The sequence below is a fragment of the Sturnira hondurensis genome, unplaced genomic scaffold (assembly GCF_014824575.4).
Source record: "Sturnira hondurensis isolate 20B ecotype Veracruz unplaced genomic scaffold, ASM1482457v3 Scaffold0002039, whole genome shotgun sequence".
Classification (NCBI taxonomy): Eukaryota; Metazoa; Chordata; class Mammalia; order Chiroptera; family Phyllostomidae; genus Sturnira; species Sturnira hondurensis.
Genome location: NW_028074670.1, coordinates 3449516 through 3463575, shown reverse-complemented (window position 1 = coordinate 3463575; position 14060 = coordinate 3449516). Strand labels below are relative to the sequence as shown.

Genomic DNA, 14060 nt, shown 5'->3' with positions numbered 1-14060 from the left:
TTCTTGTTATACTAAAAAAATAGAAAATCATTAAAACATTTTTTGCAACTCTAGTATACATTATTTTTAAAAATCATGAAACACATACCTGCTTACCAGTGAAACCCTGGCAGATAACCTTCGTATTTTTATCAACATAGAGGTGTTTCCGAGAAGCTATATAGGAACAATGCCGAATTCCATTCTGTTGCACTGAAAAGCAAAGCAATATGACACATTACAATTTTTCCAAACTTCTGGCCCATCCACTGAACTCGATGACAAAAAAAAACAACCTTCTAAAGAAGGAGCTATCTTGCAATCATGGAACTATAAATGTCACTTTTTAAATGAGACACATTGACTACCTAAATGGATTTGAGAGAGAAAAAAACTGTTCTATTTTCCGGAATCCCATTTACTGAGAACAACAATCTTAAAGCTTATTCTGAGCTGACAGAGAAAGTTTATAATCTTCTCAAAGTCTATAATCTCAAGTTTATAATCTTCATTCCTCAAAAGGAAAGCTGGGACTGAAAAACAAATGGCTCAAACTAAATCCAAGGACTGAAAACCAGGTATCTCTCCTACTACTACTGTTTCCTGAACAGCCACATGCTTTTCCCAGGGGGCCCAAACTCTTTAAGGTCTATAAACAACAAGTGAAAGAGAAAAAGGTCATCAGAACCAGTAAGAACTCTACAAATCATTCCCCAACAATAATACTAACATTAACTGTTGACATTAAGTATTAACATTAAATGTTAAGTTTCAAAATACATTTATCTAAAATATAACCAAGGTTAAGTCATAGAATATAATTTACCTAAAGTAATCCAAAATTAATTTGATCTCTTCTGATATAAGACTTAAGACTTTATACATAAAAGAAGTAGGGAAAATAAAATAAATAGGAAAAGCAAATGTGGGAGAAACATTCAAAAAAAGTTTTTTTCATCAACCTAACTCAACATAAACTGAGAAATCTAAATAGTTACTAAAGCCAGCTCCCCATATATAAAAAGCAGTAGAAAACAGAGAAAGGATGAATTGAAACCGTGGGCTACTTCTAACTACCTTCGTTTAGAGCCCCACACCACTGTCTCTGCAGCCCATGCCTGGTCCCTTCAAAGTGCCAGACTGTCCACTTACAACTGAGGTAGCCCAGAAAAGCCAGCCCCGGAAAAGAACATCTTATCACATGTTTGTCCATGCTCCACTCCACACTTTTCACCTTGACTCACTGCCTCATGCTCTCGTAAGTCCTTGGGCCTTAGGTTTTATAAACGATCTGCATCTGGCCCTTTGAGCACCCCTGGAGTCATGTCCAACTCACACACCGAGCACAGCTTCTAATAAACAACTTTGAAGGTTGTAGTCCCCTCTACCTGCAGAAAAGAGGCCCGCATCTCACCCTTATGAAGGAGACTTACCAGGAGAGGAGTCTTCTGTGTACACAAGAACTGCTGGATGACAAACAACTGCATTTTTCAACTAGACTGTGCTGAACAAAGGGCCATACGAGAGCACTGAGGGTCAAGTCCTGGCACACTGGGCACAGCGAAGCATCTGAACCTGGGCCAGTGGACACTCCAACAGGAACGTGTGCTAAGAGCCCGCCCTATCCAGTGCTGTCACTCAAGGCCTATTCTTGTCCTTGGCTGTCAGTTTACCAGCTGGATACCCACAACACTACTTATGGAAGAGCTATACCCTTTTCTCCCCAGCTGCTATTCCCTGTAGAATCTGCTCCACCAGCCCCATCCTCCTTTCCTGGGATCTCTAATTAATACTCTATCTATGGGGAGTTTTCAGACAGGAAAGTAGATTTCCTTCTACTGTGAGGGGAGAGAGGGATAAAGAAGGTGGGGTTAAAAATGGCTCCCTCATTGGGGCTACCTCCAAACTGAGCCCTGGGCTACCAGCAATTCACTCCTAAAACCTGACGCCTGACCTCCCAACTCCTAAAAAAACGGTTTGCGTTCCTGGCCATGGGTAGTCTCTCAGGAACCAAAAACTCCCTTCACCTCTGCCCTGGTCCTGGCCCACACAACCAAGCTTGGCCCCATACCATCCAAACACACACCTACACCCCGCACTGTAGAGAGAAACCAGTCACAGGTCCTAGATAAGGAATCACTGACCATCACATCCCTCCTTTTTTGGAATACTGCTCTAGAACCTGTAGGTCGACTGAAAGAAATGCTGACCATCAAAATGGCCTCTGGACCCCAGAGAAAAACCCTGCGGTGCCCCCAGCTAGCCATGATGGTATTCTATAAGCACCACAATGCTCTTTTAATCCCTGACACTGCTCACCCCACACCAGAGGATGAACCTGCCCTGGTCCTTTACACCAAGCACACTCTCCCAGCTGCCAGGGCTTGAAGAGGACCTGGAGGCCAGCTATGCATTATAACCCCTCACAATACTTTTTGCCTTCTCTTACAGCTTCAAGTAACACATCCTCCAGCTGGGACCACCTCTCAGGCTCCCATCGCTCCACGCCACCATGACACATGCAACAACTGGTGGGTATATATAAGGTAATGCTGCTACTAAGTCAGTGATAAGTCTTAGCACTGTTTGTTTACATTATAGAATTAAGGAAATTCTTTCTCTTTTACAATTTGTTTGTATTCGGATTAAAACAATGCAAAACATGCTTGCATTCCAAATAAAACTCATCAAATTTTAAGTCACCTATGTCATTCTTCCCCACCTGATGCAATCTGAGGCCCAGAACCACAGGCTGGAGGCCTCCCACGAGAGCGGTCTCTCCCCATGGCCACCTTCACACCTCTTCACCTTCCCTCCCGCCTCTCCACCACCCTCTTTAGCCTGGACTGGCACAGCGTGCAAACTGCTAGTTGCTATAAACATTGAATGTGTCAGACTGGCTCTCTGCATTTTCTTTGCAAAATCAATCCCTACTTGATTTCTTTTCAACCCAAATGATCTATCAATATCTTAAGTTATGAAAAAAAACTTATTCTACTTCTGCTGAAGAATTCAAAGAGGTTTACTGTAGAAATCTTCAACTGTCTGTCCAATTCTTAAAGAGGTTCAATCATAGTTTGGTTTTAAACACAAACCTGAGCTCTATGACAAAACCAGGAAATAACTAGAGTAAAGCTATTGCCTGAAGTTAAATCCAGAACACAGGGCATACGTTAGTGGCCAAACCACATTGCAAATAGCTCCCACCTTTCAACTAGAGAGAGTCAATGCACTCAATTTGCTGAGAATTTCACTTGTATTAATTAATATACATTCATTTAAATAAGACACTGCACAGGGAGGAATCCTTAATCTACACATGACATTCATGACTTACAAATACAAGGGGTGTGAGGGGGTTGGAGGGGACCTGGGACTAGGAAGTATGGCACCGGCAAACATTTCCTTGTGGCACATAATACTTATGCCACACAGTGTATGTTGGGCACAAATATTTTGTTACCTTCTTTACTGCATTACTTCTAAGTAAAATTAAAGTTATTTCTAGATTATTTCAAGTATCACCCGAGTATTTTCAGAAGTTCTAACTGTAAATCCCTGAGTGTAAAGACGTGTTATGTGCCACAGTGCCACCCACAGGCCATGGCACGGAGCCTTGCAGAGCAGGTACTCCGAAAATGAGTGTTTCAGGACCAGCGGCAAGGTCTATAAAAGAAACACTTCTATCAAGCAAAACGTTCTAAGTTCCACCTCTTTTTGTATGATTTGAGAAATCTCAGTCTCACACTCCCAATGTCAGTCTCACACTCCCACTCATCATGAAAGGAAGGGAGATACATCTATTTTCGTACATGCAAAGATCCCAGGTCTTCCTAAAATCTGTAAATTGCATGTCCAGTCCTAAACGCTACTAGCTAGATCCAGTACAAATTCCATGCTAACTTTTTTTTAAAAAACAAATGAAATCCAGAAGCAGTAATGTAATACAAGTAGACTATTTCACTACTGGAGAACAGAAAGAGCTTGGAGCAAAACATACCACAGGCACAGCTATGGCAGCGACAGACCATAAACAAGAGACAACTGATGACAGAAAAAATGGTAAACCAAATATGAGGAGGCACCTGCCTTTACTAAGAAAATGAGCATTTTAAACTAAGCATCACGGCAGCAGGAAGGCCTGTGGCTGGGCAGCAGGAAAAACCTCCCAGTGGTGAAGGCTCTAGCTGCCAGCCACACCTTGGCCCATCTAAAGGCTGTGCGGCAGAGGAGCATTCTCTGCAGGTTCTTAAGATACTGGCCACCCTAACCTCAGGACTGAGTCCCAGGAGTAGTTGAGAACACAGTCCCAGGAATCAGACATGCCTGGGCCTAAGTATAAGCTCAGCTGTTCACCAGCCACGTGACCCGGGGGAAGGTCTTCGGATCTCCCTTAGCCTCAGTCTTCCTATCTGTAAATGGAGTAACGGCTGCCCACAAGGTTACTGTCATGTTGATACAAGATGATACCTCTAAATTGGGTAGGAAAATGCCTGGTATATGCTCCCAATATTGGGTTCACATCCTACGTGAGCACAAAGGTAAATCACCTCCTAAAAAGATGGCACATATAATTCACATTTTCAAATAAGTCCAACCTGAATGTTTTAATGTATGTCTTCGTGTATACCCTATATGTATTTATGTATAAATATACTAATCCATGACTATATATAATATGTATAGGCACAGGTACATGTAAATTTTTAACATATGAAACATTTGAAAGGGGCGGTCGCACTGTAAAAATAGAGATAATACTATGTGGGCAATTTGAGAATTAAATGAGTTTGTAATACATAGAGCATATAAAATAACACCTAGGCTAGAACAAGTGCTATTTCACTATTAGCTACTTATTATCATTATTATTACTGATGCAGAAGACCAGACTGCCTGAGATGTTCATTTCTCTAAGCGATCTGCCTGGTACTAGGAACTCAGGGCAGAACAAGATGAACTCAGGCCCTAAGCTAAGAATCAAAAGTGCAAAATGTAACACAGGTTATGAAGGAAAGGGACTGGGAAATCTAAGAAAGATGTATCTGCAGCAACAGTGATAAATTGGTATCAGTCAGCCACATGCTGAGTCCTCTTCCACCTAGAGAGCAACACCATCTATAAAGGATTAATGAAGCTACAGCCAAAGAGCACAAATACAACTCAAAACACAGTAGCATGTTCCTGACCAACATTCTGAGACTCTGTCCCTGAACACACTCCTCCTCAAACTCCCCTCTCAAACGGCATCCTTGTCACTCATTTATTCAAGCATCTACTCGTGAACCTAACGAATGTACTTCTATTAATGTATTATGCATACATTAATACACTGAGCATATTAATAATATATTATACACAAGTAATATTAACACACAAATATATACGTATTAAGATTATGTATATGTAGTATACATAATGCCTATTATGTCCCCTACCTATTGAACCTTAAAACACAGCGTAGCTCAACAGCCACTTACTCCCAAACCCAACCCCAGACAATCCACTACTTAAATGTAAAAGTATTTCTTAGTTCAATATCTGCTTACAAATCAAGCTTGGCTGTAAGTACCTTATCTCATCAAATCTAAAACACTAATTTTAACAAGAACTATTAAGTACTAGGAAGAAAGAAAAATGCTGCCAATTTATTGTAAGATATATCCTAATTTTAGAAATGTTATGTTAAAAAAAAGTGAGTCTATTGCAACAAAATGCCTGTCCTTTAGTGAGACGAACTTGTTCCCTATACTCAGAAATTCTTTTGAACATCCCCAACTATGCTTCTATGGAGGAACAACTTTGATGTGAGAAAATCAACTCACTTTTTCCTCCCTACATTGGTACATTTAGACCAAGGCCATCTTGTAGTTCTGAAATATTAAGACTTGGTTCTTAGATGTAATGGCAACAAATACTAGTATAAGAAACATCACTGTTGAGGGTCCCCTTTTCCCAGTCACACCTCCAAATGTTTTCCCAATTTCAAAACAGGCCCACACAATTTGGCAAACACATGGAAAAGGCAGGTGGAACCTTTGAGCAGGGTAATCAGTCACCTTCTGGAGAAACCACTGGGACTGCCAAAAAAAAAAAAACCATCAGAGCTTCAAAAAAGGAGGTGTATAGCATCACACAGCATGTATTAGAGGAAAGGACACTGTGGAGTCGGACAACCTGCACTCTAGTACCTACCTATTCTGACACTGGCTAGGAAGCTTACTGGGTTTATTTCCTCACTTACCAAACAAAGGTATGGAACCGTAACGTTCACTCTTTGTCCCGATTTCTTCTAGAAGACCCAACTTACAGGACCTCCTGGACTTATGTTTAAAATGACACTGATTGCTTTATGCTTCTTGAAAAACTTTACTCAACTTTAAAGGTGCCTATAAAAACAAGCTTTCTCCTGAAAAGCCTCTTTTTCATTTTACTTTCTCTCCCACTTCAACTGAATTATCTCCCATTTTTCAAAAGCTATAAAACTGGGTTTTTTCACTCCGAAATTTCTAAACATTCCAGGCTGCCTCCAACAGAGTTCTGTAAGGGATACATACAAGTGTTTGGGATTTATTCCCTAACTCAAATCAATATTGCAACACTTATGACCTGCAACACAAAATGTACCATCAAATAAATCTTAAGAGAATGGAAGGAATAACCCACCCCACCCCCCAGCATTTCTGGCTTTATTAGTAACTTCAGAGCCTAATTTGTAAATACCTTTCTAAAAAGTTTGTAAGGTAGTATTGTTGTGGGTGCTGTTTTTCAGGTGGGAGGAAAAATGGGCTTAGAAATGTGGCATGAGAGAGATCTGGAGGATTTAGGGCTTTTCCTACATCAAAAACTGTAGTCTGTAACCGCTTTAACAAAGGAGAAATTTGGTCTCCATTTGGGACCTCTCAGACCCTTAATTAACAGGTTGATCACATGACCAGGATAACTGAAAACTGCTCCAGCAACGGAAAGTTCAAGTAGATAATCTCTTAAGACCTCATCATCCCCAGAGTCTAAGAAAAAAGAACTTTCAGTTCTGTGAAAGGACTATTCATTGCTAAGAGTGGATTAAGGACCCTGACCTCTCAGACATTCTTCCTTTCTTCTCTAGACTCTCTTCCAACTAAGACAGCAAGCTAAGATTTTTTTCAGAAACTCAAAGGAGCAAAGACTCCAGGAGAAAGACATGGGTATCACTAATGCCTTTCTTCCTTCTGCCCACAACACCTTCAAACGTCCTTTAAATTTTATAGTAAGAATCTCCAGAAAACTTTGCCACAGAAATCCAATTTCTTCCTCCTTACCAACAGTATGCCAGACCTTGACCTCAAGTAATTCGATAACTACATGTAGCTATTGGGCACACATTCATTTGGACTATAACCTCGAAATACGAATTATCTCATCAAATATCCAGTTTTAGCAGAAGTAAGAGCAATGCAGAAGGAAGAGAACTAATGTTAGTGTCTATGTCATCTCAGGTACTTAATTGTTTCATTCGTTCAGCACAATGAATGCAGATCATCTTATTATGTCATCATTGCTAGAATGCACATTTTTTTCACTTTTAACATGTCTTAAATCAGGATGCACTTGACAACCAATAGTGTGTCACAATTTTAATTAGCAATCATTTCCCACTGTTAGTGGTAGACAAAACAATGGTGTGCCTTACAAATGATGATGCCTCGAATTCATTAAAATATGGTATTATTTTCATGGGATCTGAAACAGAAACTGAGAAGTAGAAGCACCCAGGGTTATTACACAGACTGTAAGAGACTGGCCAGACTTCAAACCCTGATGTCTGTCTGATTCCAAACTCTCTTCCTACACAACCTACCTAAAAACTGAGGCTTTGAACATGGCAAGAATCTTCAACAGTCAGCGTTATTCAATGACTAAAAACCTTGGGTATTAAGTTTTCAGGAACCTCATGAGGGTTCACATCGCCTGGCGCGGGCATTGCAAATAAGCTGGTTAGGTCCCGGCCAATCCTAAGCTTCTAGAAGTCTTCTAGGCTATGCTGACTCTAGTTACAGAACCTAGTTCTCTTTGCTAGTCCTACAACGTACATTAAAGATAGCTGGAAATGTACGACCCTTCTACACATGGCGACAATCTTACATAAGATTACCGCCCCCCATTAATAGTAATACGGGAGGTAAGTACTAAGACCTACCTCCCATACCTCTAACTCCAGACGCTCACCCTCCCACTTGACCTCATTCTGGACCACCTCACGTCTCACTCCTAAGTAGGCCAGTCTGGTAGTGGCCCCCATCCCGCCACTCACCACTGCTGACACGGCAAGAGCAAGCCACCAGGTCTGCCTGGCTCTCAATTCTGAAACCTGCCTCAGCCACCCTACTGCCCCATCTGCCAGCAGCCTAAGTCACGCCTCCGCCCCACACATCCAGCCAAGTTCCCCGGACCCCAGAGGGTCCCCGATTCGGGGCTGGACTCTCGCAGCTCCCGGCCCCGCCGAGGTTCCGCCCCGGGCGGGCCAGCTGCGGCCTGCACGAGGACAGGGGGGCCGGTGAGGCCAGGAGCTAGCGGAGTCTGGAGCAGAGCGTCCCGGCCGGACTCACAGAGGAAGGAGCGCGACAGGAGGCGGGCGACAGTGAGGCCACTGCTACCAGAGGCCATGGCTACGGTAGCAGCAGCAGCGGCAAGGGCTGCGGTCATCCACCAATGACACTCCCAGGCCCCCGGGGACCTGTCAGTGGTCAAAGCCTGAGGAGGAAGCGGGTGGCCAAAGCAGTCGCCTGAATGAATTTCCACGCGCTGAGGCCTCTTCAGCCGAACACTGGGAGTCACAGGTGAAGAAGAAAAAAGGCATCTTAACACAAAAGGGGACAATAACTTGGCTCTCCGCTGGAAATGTGGGTTTGAACCAATATTAATTACAACGGCAGCTTAGGAAAACCCCTGCGCGAGGCTGGTCACCGCAAGGCACTGTGGGAAATGTAGTCTTTTGAGGGCTGCGACTCAGTAGTTTAAGTGGGGCGGGGAGGGGGGAGGGGGAGGGGAGGGGGCCGGGGCGGGGGCGGGGGCGGGGGGCAGGCAGAAAAGGAAGTCAAACACCGGAGATGAGGTGGCGAAAGGAGTGAGGTAGGGTGCGAAGAGCAGTACAGAACTTCACGTGGCCCTTGTCCAAGCTGCACCTCATTTTCTTCCTGGCATATGGAAAGCGTAACACTCCTCATTGCCTTGTAAGGATTACTATCCTTAATCCTTCCAACATCAGTAGGGGGTCTTAACTCAAGCTAGTGTCCAGGGAGGGTAAATACAAGACCGAAAGATACCTTATTGACACAGAATTTCTTGGAATATGAATCTTTTGGTAAAACAAGCTATCATAGATACAGCCTTTGACTAGCACTAAGTGAAGGAGCACCTCTTCCCTGGGGCTCCTGGAGGATTGAAGTTATAGGTCAAGTGTGCCTTCTCCGGCTTTGCACAAACCTTTCCATCATTACTCTTCTGTAAGAGCTTTAGAAGAAACCTCAAAGAGTCCTAGAGTCAAAGACTAAGCAAGAGATAATCCACCTCCCTTCCTCCAGCTGTGCCCCTGAGATTCCTCATCGCTATCACCAATGAAATTCTAGTGATGATTCACATAAGCAGTCTTTATCATTTACACTGAGCTCTGTGGTGTACGAGTGTAATTACCGAAGCAGATTGTCTACTGTGACCTCTGTGGCCCAGGTGTTGTCAGTCCCAGGTGGGGCTTGACTGCAAACAAAATCCCTCCCTCATCCAAAGGATCCTGTCCATGGTTTCCAGAAAGGGAAGTTTTCCCACAGCCTTTACATGATAATAGTTATGTTTTTAGTTTCATTTAATTGATAAAATGCACAATGACAAAAATATAATTTGTTATGATTTTCTGAGTTATTTCCACAAGGAAAGGAATTTGGTTTCTTTTGTACACTGATGTCTCCCCGACATCCAGAACACTGCTGGCCACAAAGAGAGAACTTATTATTTGTTGAATTGAACTGAACTGATATATAAGGGAAATAGCATATACGTTTGTTTATTGAATCCACACACAATGTTGGATGATACTTCAATCCCTCATAATTATGACACTTCCACCCCAGTTCCATAGATCATTGGTGACAGACTATTGCACTAGACTCTACCTGTACCACCCATGTTTACATGCAGATAGATTTTGGAGTTAGACAAACCTGGATTCAGATTTCAAATCTGTCACTAGCTATACAACACGTGAGCCTCAGGTTTTCTCCCTGAAATGGGGATAAAAATTCCTGATTCATAATAGTGTTGTGAGCAGTTAATGCATTAAGATGTAAAGTTCTTAGTACCTTGTAAACATTCAATAAATGGTAGTTATTATCATTAAAGATAACTTTCTGCTTTGCATGGTAGGATGATGATGTTTGGAAGTTTTTACTAATGTAAACAGATATGAGATAGGACATTTTTATTTGTTTCAAAATCCTGGCTAAAGCCCAACACTGAGGGCAATAGGCCATAATATCTGCATATTCTGAGGAGGGCAGTCTAGGAGCTACCTCTCTTCATCTTTTGATAAGAGGTGGCCAAGCTTGTCTCCAGATTCTCACCCTCCCATTCCAGCAGCTCAAATAAGCAAAAGACTAGAATTCACTGAATAAGGGACTTTCCCTGAGTCATGAGTTTTCAGTTTAATGTTCTCCTTTCTTCCTACTCCCAGGTGAGTAGGTGAGAGAGGGCTTACGAAAAGACTGGCATTGAATCTCAGACTAAATGCCTGCAGAAATTCACTAGCCCACCTCAGCACCCTAGAGTAGAATTGGTCAAAGAATGCTCAGGAACACTTGCGTTTGGATGGCAGACCTGACATAGAGACTAGTATTTGCTTCCTGCCTGGAGAATTCAAAGCTACCTGGAGCAGCCCTCATTTGAGGCAGGTCAGTATTTCTGGTGGCAAGATGTGTAATATTCCCGTGGGTGAAATGGATGCCAGGAAAGAAAGCTGAGCTTCCTTCTGAGAGGGTAGTCTGCTTGGAAAGGAACTCTAGCATAAAGGACTGTGGAAGACCCCTCAGGTGCAGAAGTGGGAGGAGGGAATTAGGGGATGTCAGCCAAACAGCATCTGACAGCAAGATACTACGCAAATGGAGTTCAGGGCAGGGGAGGATGAGGGGAGCTACTGAAAATTCCACAGAGAGCCAAAAATCCAGAATGTATGGACCATCAGATGAGAAGCACAAATAATGCCATCTAAGAGGTTTTATCCAAACCTCATCCCACCCCTGCAGGAGTTGAGAGCAAGGGAGTGAAGGGGAGGAGGAGTGAAAGAAGGAGCAAAAAAATAGAGCTTGACTCCTTCTGAGCTTCGGGCTGGGAAACCACACATCATGCCAGGCCTGGGAGGGGAGGAGCAAGCTCCAAATCAGGTATAAAATTTAAGCCTTAAATTGGATTGAATAGGATATAAGTCCCATTTAAATTATTAATTTTTTAAGATTTTATTTATTTATTTAGTAAAGAGAAGGGAAGGGAGGGAGAAAAAGAGGAACACGACCAGCCAGAGCTAAATTATTAATTTTTAAAATAGTGTATGTATTCCCATGGATCAAAATTCTAAATGTCAAAAAATTTTATATTGTGAGATACCTTCCCTCCACTTATCTTCCTACCTACCACCCAGTTCTTCCCAAGAGAAATTATCCAATTTCTTGTGTATCCTTCCCGACCTACTTTGTGCATAGGCAAATATCCATACACAAATATCCATTCCCCCTCCCCTTCTACATCGCCCTTCTATGTTGCTGCTAATGTGGGAGGGATCAGAAACAGCTAGGGTTTGTGATCCCCGCAGGTCAGGGGTCAGGAGACTAACAGTGAGGGTGACTAGTGCCCATGTGGCAGCCCCAGGGCAGTGTCTTTTTCTGTTTAAGTTAACCTGAAGTTAATTTCATTAACGTACGTTAACCTCCACTTTTTACAACCAAGAATCCTGGTGGGTATGACTTAAGTAATAAGGTTCAATTTATTGGAGCAAAGTCTCTCTTTATTAAAAAATATACTTTATTAATTATGCTATTACAGCTGTCCCATTTTCCACACTTCATTCCCCTTCACCCTGCACACCCTCTCCCACCCACATTCCCCCCCTTTAGTTCATGTCCATGTGTCCTAAGTTCTTTAGCTTTTCCATTTCCCATACTATTCTTGCCTTCCCACTGTCTATTTTCTACCTACTATCTCTGCTACTTATTCTCTGTACCTTCTCCCCTTTCTCCTCTTCCTCCCCCTCCCCTATTGCTAACCCTCCATGTGATCTCCATTTCTGTGGTTCTGTTCCTGTTCTAGTTGTTTGTTTAGTTTGTTTTTGTTTTTGTTTTAAGTGTGGTTGTTAATAATTGTGATTTTACTGTCATTTTACTATACATGTTTTTATCTTCTTTTTCTTAGATAAGTCCCTTTAACATTTCATAGAATAAGGGCTTGGTGATGATGAACTCCTTGAACTTGACCTTATCTGAGAAGCACTTTATCTGCCCTTCCATTCTAAATGAGAGCTTTGCTGGATAGAGCAATCTTGGATGTAGGCCTTTGGATTTCATGACTTGGAATACTTCTTTCCAGCCCCATCTTGCCTGTAAGGTCTCTTTTGAGAAATCAGCTGACACTCTGATGGGAACTCCTTTGTAATTTACGGTCTCCTTATCTCTTGCTGCTTCTAGAATTCTCTCCTTCATTTTTATCTTCAATAATGTAATTATGATGTACCTTGATGTGTTCATCCTTGGGTCTACCGTCTTTGGGACTTAGACCAAAGTCTAAGGTCTTGGAAGCTCTCTAAGCTCCCTAGACTACCTGGAACTCTATTTTTTTGGGGCAGATTGGGGAAGTTCTCCTTTATTATTTGTTCAAATAACTTTTCCACTTGTTGCTCTTTATCTTCCCCTTCTGGTACCCCTATAATTCAGATGTTGGAACATTTGAATTTCTCTTTAAAGATGTCCTGAAGATTCCTAGGCCTCTCCTCATTTTTTGAATTCTTGTTTCTTCATTCTTTTCTGTTTGGTTGTTTCTTTCTTCCTTCTGGTTCACTCCCTTGATTTGAGTCCCAGTTTTCTTCCCATCACTATTGGTTTCCTGTGCATTTTCCTTCATTTCATTTAGCATAACCTTCATTTTTTCATCTAATTTGTGACCAAATTCAACTAGTTCTGTGAGCATCCTGATCACCAGTGCTTTGAACTGTGCATCTGATACGTTGGCTATCTCTTGGTCACTTAGTTGTATTTGCTCTGGAGCTTTGACCTGTTCTTCCGTCTGGGCCATTTTTTTGTCTTGTTGCACCTGTTACATAGTGAGGGGGCAGAGCCTTAGGTGTTCACCCGGGTGGGGCAACCCAGTTGCTGGGTTGTGATGCTGTATGTGGGGGTGAGGTCATAAAGGGAACAATGGTGCTTGCTCCACTTTCTGTCATATTTCAGTCCCTTCCACCACTTCCCCAAGCAAACTGGGCCCTTCTGATGCTGATTCCTGTGGGGGTGGTCTTGTGTATGTTCTAGGACCCTGTGGGTCTCTCTAACGAACTCTCCTGTGAGGCTGGGAGTTTTTCCCCCGCACCTCAACCCCCACAGGTATTTTCAATCGGTGTTTTGAGGCTTTATTTCCCAGTGCTGGAACCCTGGGTTGCTCAGTCTGTCTCGCTCCCCAGTTTCGCCTGGTTTATCCGCACACAAATGTGGAACCTCCTGGTCAGCCAGCTGCCTTGCGTGCCATGCCTGGCATCACAATTGCCACCTCACTGGGTCTGCCCATTGCCACTTTGTGCCTAGAGTCTGCTCACTTCCTACTTGTGCACCAGGTGCCACCACTTCTTTTTGCCACAACCCCTCTCTGTCCGGCTGCCAGACTCCACCCCTCCTACCTGTCTGGATGAATGTGTCTAGTTTAACTCCTTGGTTGTCAGACTTTCATACAGTTCAATTTTCTGTCAGTTCTGGTTGTTTTTTTGTTTCTAAATTGTTGTTGTCCTTATTTTGGTTGTATGAGGAGGTATAGTGTGTCTATGTACACCTCCATCTTGGCTGGAAGTCCTCTTTTTG

General features: G+C 42.7%; 1 protein-coding gene across 1 annotated transcript in view; it reads right to left on the bottom strand.

Moving 5' to 3' along the window:
* SUCLG1 (succinate-CoA ligase GDP/ADP-forming subunit alpha) overlaps positions 1-8692 on the bottom strand; it is a 36769-nt gene extending 28077 nt beyond the window's left edge. The window contains exons 1-2 of the mRNA XM_037039605.1: positions 8568-8692; positions 89-192 (exon numbers count right to left, since the gene is read on the bottom strand). Coding sequence (XP_036895500.1) covers positions 89-192; positions 8568-8664 — 201 coding nt within the window. The 5' untranslated portion in view covers positions 8665-8692. The remainder of the gene's footprint in view (positions 1-88; positions 193-8567) is intronic.
* Positions 8693-14060: the final 5368 nt, after the last annotated feature.